Genomic DNA, 18,437 nt, shown 5'->3' on the forward strand with positions numbered 1-18,437 from the left:
TTTCAGAGTTCTGCAGGTCACTTGTGAGAACTCTGCCATGAACTCATAAAGTGTTAATTGAGAGAACAATGAAATAGATGTTCATGGATCTGTCACCTAAGGCAAATAAGTAATTAAAGGGAATTTTGCTGATAATATTGGCTGCCTATGGGATATAAGGGAGAGAGGTACAGGGATGGAAAGGAGGATTTTTCCATGTATAGTCAGTATTTTTTGAATTTTGGATCACATAAATGTACAACCCACTTAAAAATAAATAAAATTTCAAAAACCAACACTATCAAGACTGCTTGGGGCTGGAACGATAGCACAGCGGGTAGGGCGTTTGCCTTGCACTCGGCCAACCCGGGTTCTAATCCCAGCATCCCGTATGGTCCCCTGAGCACCACCAGGGGTAATTCCTGAGTGAAGAGCCAGTAGTAACCCCTGTGCATCGCCGGGTGTGACCCAAAAACAAAAAAACAAACAAACAAAAAAAGACTGCTTGTGAATTGATACAAGATTTAAGAAGTCACTCTTGGGGGCTGGAGTGATAGCACAGCGGGTAGGGCGTTTGCCTTGCACGCGGCCAACCCGGGTTCGATTCCCAGCATCCCATATGGTCCCCTGAGCACCGCCAGGGGTAATTCCTGAGTGCAGAGCCAGGAGTGACCCCTGTGCATTGCCGGGTGTAACCCAAAAAGCAAAAAAGAAAAAAGAAAAAAATTTTTTTTAAAAAGAAGTCACTAAACCTGAAAGCTTTGTAACTTTCCACATGGTGATTCAATAAAAGAATAAAATTAAAAAAGAAAAGCAAAAAAAAAAAAAAAAAAAAAGAAGTCACTCTAAGTTGTCAATAAGTGCTAAGGTCAAACTAGCATTAAAAATTTCATTTTTGGGAGGGTTGGGGTGGGGGAGCAACAGTACAGTGAGTAAGGCACTGAACCCAATTCAATCTCCAGCATCTTGTATGGTCCACCAGGAACAATCAGAGGTAATTCCTGAGCACAGAGCCAGAAATAATCTCTGAGCATCCCTGGGAGTGGCTCAAAACCCAAAATTTTTTTTTAATTTCTGTTTTGTTGAAGCTATAGTACAGCAGGTACAGCACTTGCACGTGGCTGACCTAGGTTCATTCCCCAGTAGCCCCACATGACATGAGTGCAGGGCAAGGAGTAAGTCCTAATAAGTCCTACTAGCTCCATCAGGAGTGCTCTGCTGTCCTCTTCCCACGTCCCAGCAAAGACAAAAAAAATTTTCAGTCAAGAAGCAATGAAGATGGTTCAAAGGTCTGGAGCACGCGCTTTCACATGGTCGCCTGAACACCACAGTGAGAGACCACTCCTATCCCCCACCCCAAAGCCTGTAAGGCAGGATATGTCCAAAAGGGGGGAAAAAAACGGTTTTCATTCTACTTGGGTTGGTTTGGGTTTGGGGCCACACCTGCAGATGCTCAGGACTTACTCCTAGCTCTGTGCTCAGGGATCACTCCTGGTGGGACTCAGGGGACCATTATGTGGTTTTGAGGATCAAACCCAGGTCAGCAACATAAGGCAAACGTACTACCTGCTGTACTATCACTCTGAACCCATACTATAAATTATTAATACAAAACTTTGTTTTATATACTCTTAGGCAAGTAAAAGAGTTTCAATATTTATGTTACATTTTACTGTGTTCTTATTTGGGTTTTTTTTTTGGAAGGGAGTAGTTTGGTTTTTGTTTTATTTGTTTGGTTTTTTGGGGGGGAGGTTCTTATGGGAAATATCAAAATGTCAACCATTGTTTCTATTAAAGGTCTTTAATGATATTGCATTTGAGACCTGTAATGAAACACAGTGCTCACTGCAGTTTGTAATGCATCCCATTAAATACATTAATAACAAGCATTTCACTAAAAGGTCAACTTATTATGTCTGAAGTTTAGCTTTCCTTTAATCATTTCATTTAAAGCTACAGAACAAACTAAAAAAAAAAAGTAAAAATTACCTATTACAAAAATGCTCTCGGGGCTGGAGTGATAGCACAGCGGGTAGGGCGTTTGCCTTGCACGCGGCCGACCCGGGTTCGAATCCCAGCATCCCATATGGTCCCCTGAGCACCGCCAGGGGTGATTCCTGAGTGCATGAGCCAGGAGTGACCCCTGTGCATCGCCAGGTGTGACCCAGAAAGCAAAAAACAAAACAAAACAAAACAAAAAAAAAATGCTCTCAATTCCCTATCCATTCAAACCAGTCATGCTCACTAAGAAAATGTTGCTAGTGTTTTTATGTGGGACAATGGTATTATGATTTCTTAAAAAAATTTTCTTGGGGCTGGAGCAATAGTACAGTGGGTAGGGCATTTGCCTTGCACATGGGTAACCCAGGTTCGATTCCCAGCATTTCATATGGTCCCCCGAGCACCACTAAGAGTAATTCCTGAGTGCAAAGCCAGGAGTAACCCCTGTGCATTGCTGGGTGTGACCAAAAAATATTTTTTAAAAAATGATTCTCTTTCAGAGATATCTGCTGGGAGAGTTAGAGATATAATGATAGGCTGTCAAATATTTGTTCAAAATAATTTAGAAATAGGGGGAGAGTTCGTATAAATATAGATGAAATAAGATTAACTGTAAATGGGTCACAGTTTCACTATCTAGTTTATGACAGTGGTATATAGGGTTCAATGCTGTCCTGTTTTCATTTATGTAGTTCTGATATAGTCCATAAGGAAATGTTTTAAATAACCCATGTTGAGGTTTCTGTAAGTAACTTGCTTTCTCCCTCGTACATTTATCACTAACATAAAAGGCCTGCCTCCTAATACTAAAGAAAAAAACGCCAAAGCAGGTACTGGAGTTGGAACTTAATGGAAAGGCATGCTGCTTGCATACGTGTAAGGTCCTAAGATTAAACCCTAGCTCTGTTTTAAAAAAAAAAAAGAAAGAAAGAAAAGTCAGAGATAACAAAGTGAAAAAGAGATTAAAAACAACAAAATTTTCTTTCCTGGAAAACAGAGGGTAAGTGTGCTGACATACAAAGGCACGCTGCTCAGAGTTTACTGTGGCTAAAAAAATAGCTGGAAGAGGCTGGAGCAATAGCACAGCAGGTAGGGCGTTTGCCTTGCACACGGCCCACCCGGTTCGATTCCCAGCGAGCACCGCCAGTGGTGATTCCTGAGTGCAGAGCCAGGAGTAACCCCTGTGCATTGCCGGGTGTGACCCAAAAAGAAAAAAAAAAAAAAAAAAAAGCTGGAAGTATGTACCTTTTTTTTTTCCCGCTTTTTGGGTCACACCCATCAATGCACAGGGGTTACTCCTGGCTCTGCACTCAGGAATTACTCCTGGCGGTGCTCAGGGGACCATATGGGATATATGGGATGCTGGGAATTGAACCGGGTGGGCCGTGTGCAAGGCAAACGCCCTACCCTACCCGCTGTGCTATTGCTCCAGCCCTGGAAGTGTACCATAGTTAGGACTCAGGAGGCATGCCCAACGCCCAACACCCAGATCAGCTTCCTGAACTTGCATGGTCTCCTAAACACCACCCAGGGGAGTCAGGCAGCCCCAGCACTGCTACACAAGAGCCTCCCCAAATAACATACAAAAACCAATGCCAAAGGGGACAAAAATGTTAAACATAGTATGAGAAGAGGATGTTAAATGCAATGAAACTGACACTGAGATGAAAAGAAATAAGAAAGGCAGGAGAATCCAGGGCACACACACAGCATCATCAAAGCCATCGGGAAATATTTCAAGGGAGGGCTGGAAGTTTCAGGGAAACGGGCTGGGTGGTGAGAGAATCTCTGGTCATCTTTCCACAGTCACTGATGCAAAAGGTGGATTTTAAGTATTACAGTCGAATGTAACACTACCTACCACTTTCCCTAACGAGTGTTAAATTACACAGGGAATTAGAATACGAATAAAAAGTTAAAAAGCAGGGCATGAACATTTGCCTTATACGTAGCCGACCATGGTTTGATCCCTGCCATCATCCCCTATGGTCCCCCGAGTCCAATAAGGAGTGATCCCTGAGCCCACAGCCAGAAAACCCCGAGAACCACTGGGTGTGGCCACAAAACAAAAATAAAATAAGTCAGTAAGCACTGACTACAGTGTGGATGATGATTAGTCACACTGATGAATATCATTCACAAGGCTAAACACTGTCAAATGCCTCTTTCAGCAGGAAGCACTGACCCTGGCCATATAAACTGCACCAGACACTGTACCAAAGCTTTACGGTGATTCTGTTCATCAATTCTCATAATCACGTGACCTCGGTTTTACTGTGAAGTTAACTCACTCAAATCGTACAACTCATCCACTGCTTCAGTGGCCAGGCAGCCTGGGCGGCTTTGTGCTTTATAATCGTGGCCCTGAAAGTGATTTCCGACCTGCATCTGAGTCAGGTATGCATGAGTAGGACCCAAAGAGGTGCGACTCCTGGCAAGCACCAAAACCACACAAATGCATGAGACCCTGGTCACGAACTGCGACCTCTAGCAAGCATTTGTGTGAGCATTGAACTGCAGCGACCCCTAGTGAGCTCCACAGCCATAACCTGTGTGCCTCAACTAAAAGTGCTCGCTCTGGTGACAAGTGCGCAAACAACTGCAACCAAACAAGCTCGAACCTCAAGGCGCACTGCAGTCAAATGTGAAGACCCCATCCCACCCTCCCGCTACCCGTGAGCACCCGAAAGAACAGAACAAGCACTACAGCCCATTTTGCGTGTGACCACCGTTCATGTCATCCAATATCAACAAACAGAGGGGAAAAAGAAAAGAGAGGGGAAGAAAAGATAAAACAAACCCAGATGGTCTGACTGCTAAAAGACCAAATTACAAAGTGACTCATTTCATTAAAGACAGTTTAAGTCCCAGTACTTGTTCTGATTAGTACAGAGTCAGTTTGCACAGCACAGGATAAATTATTCAGCCAGAACAAGGTAATAAAGAAACTTCCTAAGTTGTTTACCAAGACAGGGACATATACAATGCATTATGCTCTTTTGTCATAAAGTTGGAAGGAACAAAAATTAGTCACCTGTCACATGTGCAGAAACATTTTTTTAATATATCACTGGGAGCAATAGTTGACCTGGGTTCAAATGACAAGGGTTCAATTCCCAGCATCCTATAGAGTCCCCTAAGCACCGCCAAGAGTAATTTCTGAGGGGGCTGGAGCGATAGCACAGTGGGTAGGGCATTTGCTTTGCACGCGGCCGACCCGGGTTCGATTCCCTGCATCCCATATGGTCCCCTGAGCACCACCAGGAGTAGTTCCTGAGTGTATGAGCCAGGAGTGATCCCTGTGCATCGCCGGGTGTCACCCAAAAAGCAAAAAAAAAAAAAGAATTCTGAATGCAGAGCCTGGAGTAACCCATGAGCATCACTGGGTGTGACCCCCCCCAAAAAAACAAATAATAATAATACATTAAATTAAATTAAAATTATATATAAATATCACTGGAGGTTTTGGACCACACCTAGTGGTATTCAGGGTCCCTCCCCTCCTGGAAGACCTAGCCTGGTGGTGCGTGTTTGGGGGCCTTCAGAGCTGTACCCAGTGATGCTTCAGGGACCAACTCAAGCACATGACACAAACAACTGAATGATTATAGTCTGGGTATTGTCATCATTCTCCCACCTCCTGCCCTTTTGTTCTACTCCAGTACTCAAATAGTATTCTTTATACATTAAAGAAGTAATTCACAATGAAGGGGCAGGGACAGGTAGAGAGGGCAGGTGAAAAAAGTTAATAATCATTATTCAAAAGCCCAACCCTGGGCCAGAGATAGTACAGTGGTTAAGGTGCTTGCCTCACATATGGTTATGGCCATGAACCTGGTTCAACTCCTGGGCACCAAATACAGCCTCCTAGGCACCACTATTGGTCTCCCAATCACTCATGGGCATGTCTGTGAGCACAGAGACAGGGTGGCCTTTGAATACCCCTAGGTATGGCTCCAGTGACACTCCCCTCTCCTCCTCCATGCACCAAATCCATTTCAACCAGTTATTTTTATCTGACAGGGATTTTTTAAAAAACTCTTTAAACCCTATTATCACTAAAATAAAATTTCTTCTTTAATTCTATAGGGCTGCATAGACCCTGCATAGACCAATGAACTACAGTGACTCGAAGTATCCCAATACAGCTTAAATATTCTTACTATTTTTTAGGGCGCTGGCAAATTCTGGGCCACCTTTGTCCTTGAAAACAGGGAAAACATCTGGTTGAGGAAGCTGATTGGTAGTTAACAGAGCTTTCTGTAGCTTGATCCTTCCTTCCAAAAGCTGGTCCCATAGTGCTGAGAAAGAAAGAAAAGAGACTTTCATTCCTCGGTATGAAATCTGGGCCAGAGAGGGAAGGTACAAGAAATCATGCCAGTCCCTAAGTGGCACAGGGTTTTATCACTGCATGCCATGGAAATACACTCTAGTACAGGAAATAAATTCAGCATCTTGGAAGCAAATATTTGCTATATGAGAGAGAGAATGCAGAAACCTAAAGAGGGAAAAACACTCTTCAACCTTCCGATTGCTCAAAGCACTAGAGCAGAAGTAGCTAAAAGTTCAGTGCAGAATGGCTGGCTCAGCAGCTAGGAGCGGGGCTTTAGGTCTCCAGGCAAGTGGGGCACATCACAAGCTAATTGGAAGGACACCGGAGAAACAAACAGGCCGAAGGGAGATCCTGCGCAGATACTTGGGGAAAAACTTAGCAAACAACAAATCCTATACAAACCTATCTGGTTCCTGACGGCTCTTCCTTTCTCCACCTCCTCAGAAACATGAACGTTGGAGAAGGTCATCACCACACCATCATCTTCACTGTTCCTGGCATCAGCTTCACCTTCCTCACTCTCAATCTCATCCTCGTCATTCCCTTCTTCCATGCCGCTCTCCTCCTCCTCTTCATCTTCCTCTTCCTCATCGCTACCAAGATCATCCATTCCCTCAGTAAATTTCTCGAAGTCACTGATGCGCGGGGCCCTGAAGCTGGGCCCTGTCCCGACAAGCTTTCCGCTCTTCTTCCTGGGGGCCAGTTCATTGTCCTCTTCCTCATCATCGTCGTCCTCCTCCTCTTCCTCTGCAGCACTTCCAGCATCCTCATCAGATTCCTCCAGCCCCAGCCCCTCGGAATCTTCAGCTTCAGACCCTTCCGCATCAGATATTTCCTGGTCTAGACAGTAAGGGAAGATGGGAAAAATGAATGTTACTTGAGACAGGTATCAGGTCACATCTTTCATTGTAACAAAAGAACTTTAACAGCTAATTGGGGGTGCAAGGGGGGGGCAGCAGGGAGGAGTATGTGCTTAGGTTTGACTCCCAGTGGTCCTCACGGAAGACGCTATGTGGTGTAGAAGATTCAAACACATTGGCCACAGACAAGGTAAGTGCCTTACCACCTATATCTCTGGCTTAGAATCTAACTTTTTTTTTTAAAGTATTGTTCTCAATTTAACAGATATTTATTATTTTAGAGATATCTACTATCTCTAAAATACTAAGGGCAGGGGCCGGAGAGATAATGCAGTGGGTGCTTGCCCTGCACACGGCCGACCCAGGTTTGATTCCCAGTATCCCATTTGGTCCTTTGAGTACTGCTAGGAATAATTCCTGAGTGCAAAGACAGGAGCGACCCCTGGGCATGGCCAGGTATGGCCCAAAAACCAAATAGAGAAAGAACATACTAAGGGCACAGCAAAGATAAACAAAAACATGGGGTTCTATCTAAAGAAACCATAGTACAGAGGAGGGAGATGAGGGAACACGGCTGGAGAGATAGACCGAAAGGCTAGTGGACATGTTTTGCTGGTCAGAGGCCCAGGTTGAACACCCAGCACCATTTGGTCCCACAAGCATTACTTGGAGCAACCCCTGAGCATTAAACCAAGCCCCTGAGCACCACCAAAAAAAAAAAAAATTGAGCTCAAACAATACAACAGTGAATAGGGCACTTGCCTTGCACTCAGCCAACCCAGATTCAATGCCCAACATCCTAGATGGTCCCCTAAGCCCAGCCAGGAAGCCAGGAATGACCCCTGAGCACAGAGCCAATGCTAAGTCCTGAACACCACTGGGTGTGACCTAAACACAAAGAAACAAAAATTCACCAACTCACAATACAGGGGCCTGAGAAATGGCTCAAAGGGTAGGAGTGCATGCTTCTAATGTGGGAGCCCCACAGTCAATCCTCGGCACTGCATGGTCCCCTGGCCACCTCTGGGAATGGCCCCCAAACAAAATAAGAAAGCAACCATAACACAAATAAGTACTTAAGTGTCTTCACAAAGTTTTGATAGGGGCTGGAGCAATAGCACATCAAGGAGGGTGTGTGCCTTGCACACGGCCGACCTGGGTTCGACCCCCAGCATCCCATATGGTCCCCTGAGCAGCGCCAGAAGTTAATTCCTGAATGCAGAGCCAGGAGTAACCCCTGTGCATCGCCAGGTGTGACCCAAAAAGCAAAAAAAAAAAGCAAAAAAAAAAAAACAAACACAAAGTTTTGATAGCTCAGAGAAGAGTTAAATGTTAACTGTTGAAGGGCCAGAAAGATAGTACAGCGGGTAAGGCTCTTGCCTCGCAAATGGCAGGCCTGGGCTCTATTCCTGGCACCCCATATGGCTGCCCGAGTCCCGCCAGGAGCCATCCCTGGCACAGCTGGATATGGCACAAAAACAAAAACAAAAAAAGACAGAAAAACATTGTATGGGGCTAGAGAAACAGTACAATGGATAGGGTGCTTGTTTTGCACACAGCTAACCCGGGTTTGATCCCTAGCACCCCACATGGTTCCGAGACCCGCCTGGAGTGATCCCTGAGTACAGCTGGGTATGGCACAAAAACAAAATCAAAAACAAAAAAATGAAGGAAAAACAAAAGACAAAAAAAAAAAAAAGAGGCTAGAGAAACAGTACAACTGGCAGGGTGCTTGCTTTGGACATGGCTGACCTGGGTTTGATCCCATCGCCCTACGTGGTCCCCCAAGCCTCACCTGGAGTGATCCCTGAGCACAGAGCCAAGAGAAAGCCCTGGGCACCCCAGTGATGGTCCAAAAACCAAAATTTTAAAAAGTTAACTGTGGAACAAGAGAACTTTAGCAAGGCCTTAGATCTGGACCTTGAAGAATAGTAAGTTTTCACCTAGTGAGGGAATTACAGTGTCTCCAAACAAGCATCTAATAAAAACAGTTTCAGATGCACCTATCTCACGTGCACAATCTCTATCACATCCATGTATTCACTTATTAGATATTTATTAAGCACTTATGAGCCAAGCATAGATAAATGCTAAGGAGTGCCATTTAAAAAATGTTAAGGCGGCTGGAGCGATAGTACAGCAGTTAGGGTGTTTGCCTTGCACATGGCCGACCCAGGTTCGATTCCCAGCATCCCATATTGAACACCGCCAGGAGTAATTCCTGAATGCAAAGCTAGGAATAACCCCTGTGTACCGCCAGGTGTGACCCAAAAAGAAAAAAAAAAAGAAAAATGTTAATTTATGTGGTAAAAAAGGTAGATATGCATACAATAATGTCACTAGTATACCATGTAGAAAAAAGGTACCATTAGACTCTCTTGGAAAAGAAAGAAATGGCCTCATGAGGAGGAAACACTATATTTCACTTTTGGGGGGTTTTATTTTGGAGCCACTCCCAACAGTACTCAGGAGCTACTCCCAGCTCTGGGCCTGGAAGACTATGCAGTGCTGAAGTTGGAACCCCAGGGCCGCCCAGTGCAAAGCATGAACTGAGCCTGTGAGCTCTCATTCAAACCCCATTATTCTACTCCTTAAGCATAAGTAACAGCTCATCAGAGGAGGAAGAAAAAGAGTAAACAACGAATGCAATGCCCAGCATCACAAAAATGAACAGAGTGTAAAACTATAAGTGACTGGGTCTAGAGAGTTGCTCAGAGATCAATTCAGGAGAGGCCTTATTTTCCAAGGAAAGGAATTTGAACTTGATCCTACAGTAAGCAGAATGTTAGGACTTTATTTACCACCAGATATTTACACAATTTTACTGATTATCCACAGTACTTAAAAGGTTTGGTACAGTACTTAAAAGTTTGTGTGCAGTACAAAAAAAGCACAATTAGGGTTAGAAAGATATTACAGTGGGTAGGCACTTGGCTTGCTATCGACAAGGCTGACCCAAAATCAATCTCCAGCACTACATGAGCACTGCCAGGCATGATACCAGAGCACTGAGTCAAGAGTAAGTTAGGAGGACCACCAGGTGTGGCCCCAAATCAAACAAAGAAAGAAAAGCATAATTATCAGATAAATAGAAATCAGTTATCAACAACATGTTCCAATAGAGATTTTTTTGAAAATGTGATAGGTCTTCAGTACTTTTTAATTATATATAAACTCAAAACATAAAGCAGTCTGACAAAAATAAATACACAAAAATTAGAATGCAAGAAGGATTAAACACGGGGCTGGAGAGATAGTACAGTGGGCAGAGTGCTTGTTTGCAGGCAGCCAACCTGGATTTGATGCCTGGTACCATGGATGGTGCCCTGAGTCCCAGAGCAGTGATCACTTAGCCAGAGCCGGGACTAAATCCTAAGCACAGGAGGGTGTGACCTAAAAACAAAAACAGGATGGAGGGAGGCAAACAAAAATATTCCCTTTAAGTTTTTCTTGTCTGCATACTGCTTTCAGATTAAGAACATCCATGAGAACTGGAAAACCACATGCAAAAGAATGGGCTTAGACCTCGACTTGACACCATGCACAAAAATCAGACCAAAATGGATTAAAGACCTCAACATCAGAACACAATCCATAAGGCACAATCGAAGACAAGGTCGGCAAAACCCTTCACGATACTGAAGCTAACGGTATCTTCAAAGATGACACAGAACTAAGCAATCAAGTAAAAACAGAGATAAACAAATGGGACTACATTAAACTTCTAACAGTTTCTGCACCGCAAAAGACACAGGGACCAGAATACAAAGGCAATCTACAGAGTGGGAAAGGATATTCACCCAATACCCATCCGATAAAGGATTGATATCAAGGGTATACAAAGCACTGGTTGAACTCTACAAGAAGAAAACGTCCAACCCCATCAGAAAATGGGCCAAAGAAATGAACAGAAACTTTTTCAAGAAAGAGATACGAATGGCTAAAAGGCACATGAAAAAATGCTCTGCATCACTAATCATCAGGGAGATACAGATCAAAACAACTATGAGATACCACCTCACATCACAGAGAATGGCACACATCCACAAGAACAAAAGCAACTGCTGTTGGAGAGGATGTGGAGAGAAAGGGACCCTTCTACATTGCTGGTGGGAATGCCGACTGGTCCAGCCCCTTTGGAAAACAATATGGACACTTCTCAAAAAATTAGAAATTGAGCTTCCATTCCAGCAATACCACTTCTGGGAATATATCCTGGAAAGGCAAAAAAGTACAGTCAAAATGACATCTTCACTTATATGTTCATCGCGGCACTGTTTACAATAGCCAGAATCTGGAAAAAACCCGAGTGCCTGAGAACAGATGACTGGTTAAAGAAACTTTGGTACATCTATACAATGGAATACTATGCAGCTGTTAGAAAAAATGAAGTCATGAACTTTGCATATAAGTGGATCAACATGGAAAGTATCATGCTAAGTGAAATGAGCCAGAAAGAGAGGGACAGACATAGAAAGATTGCACTCATCTGTGGAATATAAAATGGCAGAGTAGGAAACTAATACCCAAGAATAGTAGTATATAATACCAGAAGGTTGGCTCCATGGCTTGGAAGCTAGCCTCACACGCTGGGGGAAAGTCATCCCAGATAGAGAAGGGAACACCAAGTAAAATGTGATTGGAAATCCCGAGAGGGGAGGGAGATGCACGCTGAAAGTAGACTAGAGACTGAACATGATGGCCACTCAATACCCCTATTGCAAACCACAACATCCAAAAGGAGAGAGAGAGAACAAATTGGAATGCTCTGCCACAGAGGCAGAATGGGGGAGGGGGGGATGGGAAAAGGGGGTGGGAGAGATACTGGGTTCATAAGTGGTGGAGAATGGACACTGGTGGAGGGATGGGTTCTCGGACTTTGCATGAGGGAAAAACAAGCACAAAAATGTGTGAATCTGTAACTGTACCCTCACTGTGACTCACTAATTAAAAAATAAATAAATTATTAAAAAAAAAGGACATCCATGAGGTGTAGCTCAAGGGTAGAGCATCTGCTTTACAGGTATGAGATCCTGGGTTTGATCCCTAAACCAAAGGAAAGAAGGAAGGAAGGAAGGAAGGAAGGAAGGAAGGAAGGAAGGAAGGAAGGAAGGAAGGAAGGAAGGAAGGAAGGAAGGAAGGAAGGAAGGAAGGAAGGAAGGAAGGAAGGAAGGAAGGAAGGAGAAGGAGCAAGGGAGGAAAGGAAAATAAGGAGGGAGGAAGGGAGACGTTGTTTTAAAAGGGAAAAAAAGAATGAAACATTCATTAAAAAAGTAGTAATTAAGGGGCTAGAGCGACAGCACAGCAGGTAGAGCGTTTGCTTTGCATGCGGCTAACCTGAGTTCGATTCCCAGCATCCCATATGGTCCCCCAAGCATTGCCAGGAGTGATTCCTAAGTGCAGAGCCAGGAGTAATCACTGAGCATCACCAAGTGTGACCCAAAAGGGGGGAAAAAAGTAGTAATTAAGAGTATGATGGTAGGGGCTGGAGCAATAGCACAGCGGGTAGGGCGTTTGCCTTGCACGCAGCCGACCCAGGTTCGATTCCCAGCATCCCATATGGTCCCCTGAGCACTGCCAGGGGTGATTCCTGAGTGCAGAGCCAGGAGTAACCCCTGTGCATCGCCGGGTGTGACCCAAAAAGAAAAAAAAAAAGAGAGTATGATGGTAGAGTCAGTCTGCGTGATTTGAGTTCTAGCTCTTTCATACATCTTGAGCAAGTAACTGAACCAGTCTGTCTCTCTATTTTCACATTTGTAAAATGGGTATAAATAGTTATAACTTCAAATGCTGCTGAGAAGACTAAATAAGATGACACATATGGTGATAATGGTAACAACAGTTTTGAGCACTGTTAAGTCTCAGTATTTTAGAACTCAAAAAACTTATTGCAAGGCCTGACACATGTGAGAGCTCAATAAATATTACATTTATATCTTAACTGGCCCTTTTGGTAAAGAGTATCTAGGTAGGGCATATAAATGAGTTTATCAGGAGACTCTAGAGCTTCATCAGTACTAAACCTGAGGTATCATAACCTGAAGGATACCTATTTATATCACCTGTGTATTCACAATATGGTACCTCTGACCTCCCTGTGACAAAACTCATGGCACCGTACAGTAATCACCAAATCCATTCCCTTCTCTAGCAGCTTTAAAACTATGAACTCACTTTTACCAGGAAGTTGGAAGGACTATTATTTTTATGACCAAAAAAAAAAAAGTTTCACAGCCTAGTATCATATAGTGGCCCAATGCAAAGATTTGGAAAACTGAAGGAAAAAGAGTCAAAAATCCAGTACCAGGGCTGGAGAGATAGCACAGCGGGTAGGGTGTTTGCCTTGCACGCAGCCGACCCGGGTTCAAATCCCAGCATCCCATATGGTCCCCTGAGCACGGCCAGGGGTAATTCCTGAGTGCAGAGCCAGGAGTAACCCCTGTGCATCGCCAGGTGTGACCCAAAAAGCAAAAAAAAAAAAAAAAAAAAAAAAATCCAGTACCAGCATGCTTTTCAGGTGCCATGCATTCTCCAACACACAGCCCCCTCCAATACCCAAAATGCATTACCTTTTCTTTCACTCCATTTTATGGTGACCCATTAATCTAAACCGAGGGAATACGGCCACTTAGTCTCTAAGGGCTTTAGATTCCTTAGGAAGTGAAATTAAGTACCTCTAAAGCCCTTTCTAATGTCAAATCAATGATCTCGCCTAAGATAAGATAATAGGTGGGGATACACAGGCAGAGATCCAGCAGAGGTCATGGGGAGTGCATTTTAATCCAAAAAGAGTAGGTTAGAGAGAGTACCATGCAAGAAACTCTACTTACCAGAAGAACCAGGCAGGGTCCGGTCCCAGTGGTCTTCCTTCCAAGCCTGTCTGGAGGTGGTCTTGCCAGAATACCTTTTGTCTGCGTCCAGCAGGGAGGCCGAGGCCAGCTTTCTAATGCTGCCCACCGCTGAGAAATCTACTCCATCTTCCCCTTCATCAAACCTGTCAATCACTCTGGCAGCAGTGGCTGTGGGGGACAGGGCAGAGCAATCAGAGTCTCCAGGTTGGAAGGAACTTTCATGCCAACCCCGGCCAAAGCAGATCTGAGTGTTCTTTCCCAAATCCACAACTTCCACGAAGAGGAAACTCACTGCTGCAGGTTCCCCGCCCCACCCCCTCGCCCCCCTCCCCTCTCCACCCCCCCCCCAGGCCGGCTGCCATCATCTTGGTGTTCCAGTGCAAAAAGTTCTCTGGATCTATGAGCTGGAAAGATCTCGATGCTTTGGAGCATCTACAATGAGCCTGAGTCCTCGTCCATGTGTGACAACTCACTCACACATAGCAAATCGGCCGGTCTTGGCCTCACTCTCACTCTGACCCATCCCTCTGGGAGGTTCCTGAGCTTTTTCTCCTTCCTTGTCCATTCCCCCCCAACCCCCACCGCCACCACCTTGCACATCAGCCTACAGAAGTGCCAGTTTCAAGCATCAACCCCTGAGCAAGTGCCTGGAAGCCTCGTGGCATTAAGTCCGCCCCCCCCCCCCCCCCGCACCACCGCCCCATGAAACCTCCTTCCTGCATTCTCCACTCAAGTTCTACGGGGCAGGCCGAGTTTTTTTACAAAAATAAATAAACAAGCGGGTGAGACTTTCCTCTCTTCTCGTGGCTAACGCAACACCCCGAAAACTGACGCGACCCTGGAAACTAACTCCCAACCTGCATTCCAAACTCGGGCACCCTAAACCGCGCCCACCCGAGCACCCGGTGGTCTAGAGCGCGGAGCGGGCATCGCACCGCGCCCCCGCTCTCACCCCGGGAGCCCGATCTCCCCCGAGCTGGCAGAATGAGGGCCGGAGGCCCCGCTGCCCAGCCCACCGCGCCGCCCGGCCGGTCTGGCCCAGGCAGACCCAGCGCTCCGCACGTGGCCGTGCCCGCCCCGCTCCAGCCTCACCCTCCTCCGGGTCGGCCTCCGGATCGGCCTCGCGCGGTCGCGGGTTCAACAACTGCTCCAGCTGCAGCGCCAGGGGCTGCGGCCCTGCCATCTTCACCGGGTCTCTCGCTCGGGAATGTGCGGCGCCGGGCGCGGCCGAGATGCTCTCTCGCCGCGAGACGGTGGCCTAGCGGCAGCGACACCGACAGCGGCAAGAGGCGGCAGCAGCAGAGTCAGGGACCGCGCGGAACCCGGCGCCCAGCTCCCGGCGGGCAACTTCCGGGAGGCGCGCGGGAGGGGGCGTGGCCTGCGGGCGTTGCTAGGACGCGGGCGGAAGCGCGCAGGAGGCCTCGAGCCCGGCGCGGTCGGGACGCGTGTGCGCGTGCGCGTGCCTCGGAGCGGCGTGTTGGGCGGCGCGGGGGCGCGCTCGGGCACGTGTCCGTCGGGGGCGCCAAGCTGGTCCTGGGAGGCGCGCGGCCCTCCCAGGAAATACGACTCAAGATTTGTACCAGATTTGCTGAGAAATAAAGTGCGATTGTAGCCATGACTCTTGGTGGCTGATTTAGGAAGGAGGGGGGCAAAGCATCTGAAGCCGCAAGTGTGTTTTTAGGCCAGGCACAGCCGGGGATCAAAAAGCAGGTTTGGCATTTAACAATTTGGAAGGATCTGGGCAGAAGCCTCTAAACCGGAGTCATCCAGGATTGGGGAATCTCTGTACTAGAGAGGTGCATGTGTAAGTGTCCTAAGGGCTGCTGGGGTCTTTATTAATAGGAATAATTAGAAATAGCTATATCTGTGCATAAAGATTGGTTCTGTGGCACCGTCTCCAAGTAGCCTTGTCTAAAACGGAGTGCAGTGAAGATTGCTGCACACCCCTCGGTATTGATTTCCTTGCTTTTCAAAGATGAGGCATTCTTAGATACTTGAAATTGGTGCACAAACGCTGAAGAGCTCAGGTCTACAAGGAACACTGCTGACTCAAAATATAAGAATTTAATGGGGTCCATTTAATTGCAATGGCCACATGGAAAGATAGGTACAAATTTTTAATTCTGTCTCTCTCCAATAATTCCCTGCCCACCCACTCTATGCTAGATAAAATATACAAAAATGAGTAAGTTAGATTTTCTCTGCTGATGGTGATATGGGATGGAGGGCGTAAGTGCATGGGCAGGCAGCTATGTAAATAGAAATTGCAGTGAGAAATAATGGAGATGGTCTATTCTTCCAATGTCTGTTTGAGGTCATCTGCAGAGATCTAGAACTCCTTTAACAGAAACTACCTCTAAAGGTCCAGATAAGAGGTGCCTGGATACAGCCCAGGCCAACAATTGAACAGTCAGATGAATCCTCAGCTACTTAGCATCTCCTGTGGATTTGTGAGGGTCCCTGACTTTCACTAGTTTCTTTCATCTGAGGAGCAATGAAAGACCACAACTTGAGTGTGGTTTGTCCCATGTCCCTTCCTGGAGGGCTGCAGAGAGAAAGGTGGCTAGATCCCCTCAGCCATGAAAGGGAAGGAAAACCAAGCAATTCCCCTCCTCTCAAATTCAGGCAGTGAAAATAAAACTGCTTCTTGTCACCCATTAGAAAATTCAGGCTAAGAAACAGCTTTTTGAAAAAATTGGCAGAGGGGGGCTGTGTAGTTGGAGAGATAGTATAGTGGACAGGATGCTTGCCTTGCACACAGTCAACTCTGGTTTAATCTTGGGTCGACCACCCCATATATAGTCCCCCCAAGTACCACCAGTAGTGATCACTGAGCACAGAGTAAGCCCTGAGCACCACCAGATGTGGACCCCAAAATAAGAAAAAGGTATACCCTGCCACAGAGGCAGGGTGGGGTGGGGGATGGGATTGGAGGATGGGAGGGATACTGGGTTCATTGGTGGTGGAGAATGGACACTGGTGGAGGGATGGGTTCTCGAACATTGTATGAGGGAAACACAAGCACAAAGATGGGTAAATTTGTAACTGTACCCTCATGGGTACAGTTACAAATTTATTTATTTATTTATTAAAAAATAAATAAATAAACAAATAAATAAATAAAAAGAAGAAAAAAGGTAGGGGAACTAGAGATATAGTATAGTGAGTTAGTCACTTGCCTTGCACGGGCAGACCAGGGTTGGATTCCCAGTACCCTGTATTTATGGTTCCCCTGAGCACTGCCAGGAGTGACCCCTGGGCACAGAGCAAGGAATAAACCCGGAGCACAACTGAGTGTGGCCCCAAAATCAAAATCAAAATTTAACAAATAGGGAAGAAACAAATATGCGGTATGTACTCTCTGATTGCAGTCAGGTCTGGGGCCTCTAGAGCAAAAAGCTGCAATAGAGGGCCACTCCAGCTGGGCTTCAGATGACAAAATTGTTTCTCTTACTCCACATGTAAAACAAATGCCTCTCGCAGATCTTTTTCCTAGACACTAATAATGCTTAGAAAGCAAACTTGCCTTCCAGTACAGGAAAAGAAGAGAAGGGGAGGCAGGTAAAGCTGGTCAGAGCACAGCTCTCAGCAACCAGGCCGAGAGTTGCTGCTGTATGAATGCTGAGCAGAGAATGCTGACACCCTTTTCACCAGTGCTCCCTTCTCTCCTGCCCCTCCAAACTTACACAGTGGGAATTAAGACCATCAAACACCTCTCAAGCCCCCCCAAATTCTTTCTCTGCTTGCTTTCTGACCTTACTGAGGGTAAGGAGGGAGTTCCCTGGGTTGAGGAAGAAAGGAATTCTAGAACTTCAAGTGCAATGATGAGGTGTTGAGATATGAGGCAAGGAAACCGCCTAGAAGTCACCAAAGGGCTTGGCAGCTTGCTTTTTGGAGGGTGTCCTTCCGGGGATAGGCTGGCTGATGATGGAGGGTAGACTAAGGGAAGAGGGATTTCAAAAACTCTACCTCCCTCAAGGAAATGTCAATCTTACTGTTTTTGTGGGGAGAGGAGATGAGCAGCAGCTCCCTTTAAGGACTGCTCTGCTCATACTCTGCCCATCTCACCACAGTTGCATAGTAGTGGGCTGATGCGGGGATTTGCATGAAGTGGTCGGGAAGGACTTGGCAATCCCCTAGCCTCTTTGTCTCAATCAACCCACTGTTAGCAGAAGCTAGAGTTTCTAAAAACCATGTTTCTACCTGACACCCTTTTTTAGATTCCAGATCTCATTAAATCCCAGATCCCAGGGCCCTGCCAATATCTATCGCTGTGACACTGAGGGGCTAGTGGACAGAGCTCTAGCAGTGGTGATTTCAGGACGGGCTCTGGGACCAAGCAGCCAAGGGCAGACAGCAAGAAAACTATCCTGGAGAGGAACCCCGCTGGACACTCTCCTAGATCCACGCAGG

At 46.0% G+C, this 18,437-nt stretch overlaps 1 protein-coding gene across 1 annotated transcript in view; it reads right to left on the reverse strand.

Annotated features, from left to right (window-relative positions):
* AATF (apoptosis antagonizing transcription factor) overlaps positions 1-15,373 on the reverse strand; it is a 121,410-nt gene extending 106,037 nt beyond the window's left edge. Inside the window, exons 1-4 of the mRNA XM_055133385.1 lie at positions 15,117-15,373; positions 14,004-14,192; positions 6,716-7,153; positions 6,144-6,281 (exon numbers count right to left, since the gene is read on the reverse strand). Of these exons, the coding sequence (XP_054989360.1) occupies positions 6,144-6,281; positions 6,716-7,153; positions 14,004-14,192; positions 15,117-15,207 (856 nt within the window). The 5' untranslated portion in view covers positions 15,208-15,373. The remainder of the gene's footprint in view (positions 1-6,143; positions 6,282-6,715; positions 7,154-14,003; positions 14,193-15,116) is intronic.
* Positions 15,374-18,437: the final 3,064 nt, after the last annotated feature.

This window comes from Sorex araneus, chromosome 3 (assembly GCF_027595985.1).
Source record: "Sorex araneus isolate mSorAra2 chromosome 3, mSorAra2.pri, whole genome shotgun sequence".
Taxonomy (NCBI): Eukaryota; Metazoa; Chordata; class Mammalia; order Eulipotyphla; family Soricidae; genus Sorex; species Sorex araneus.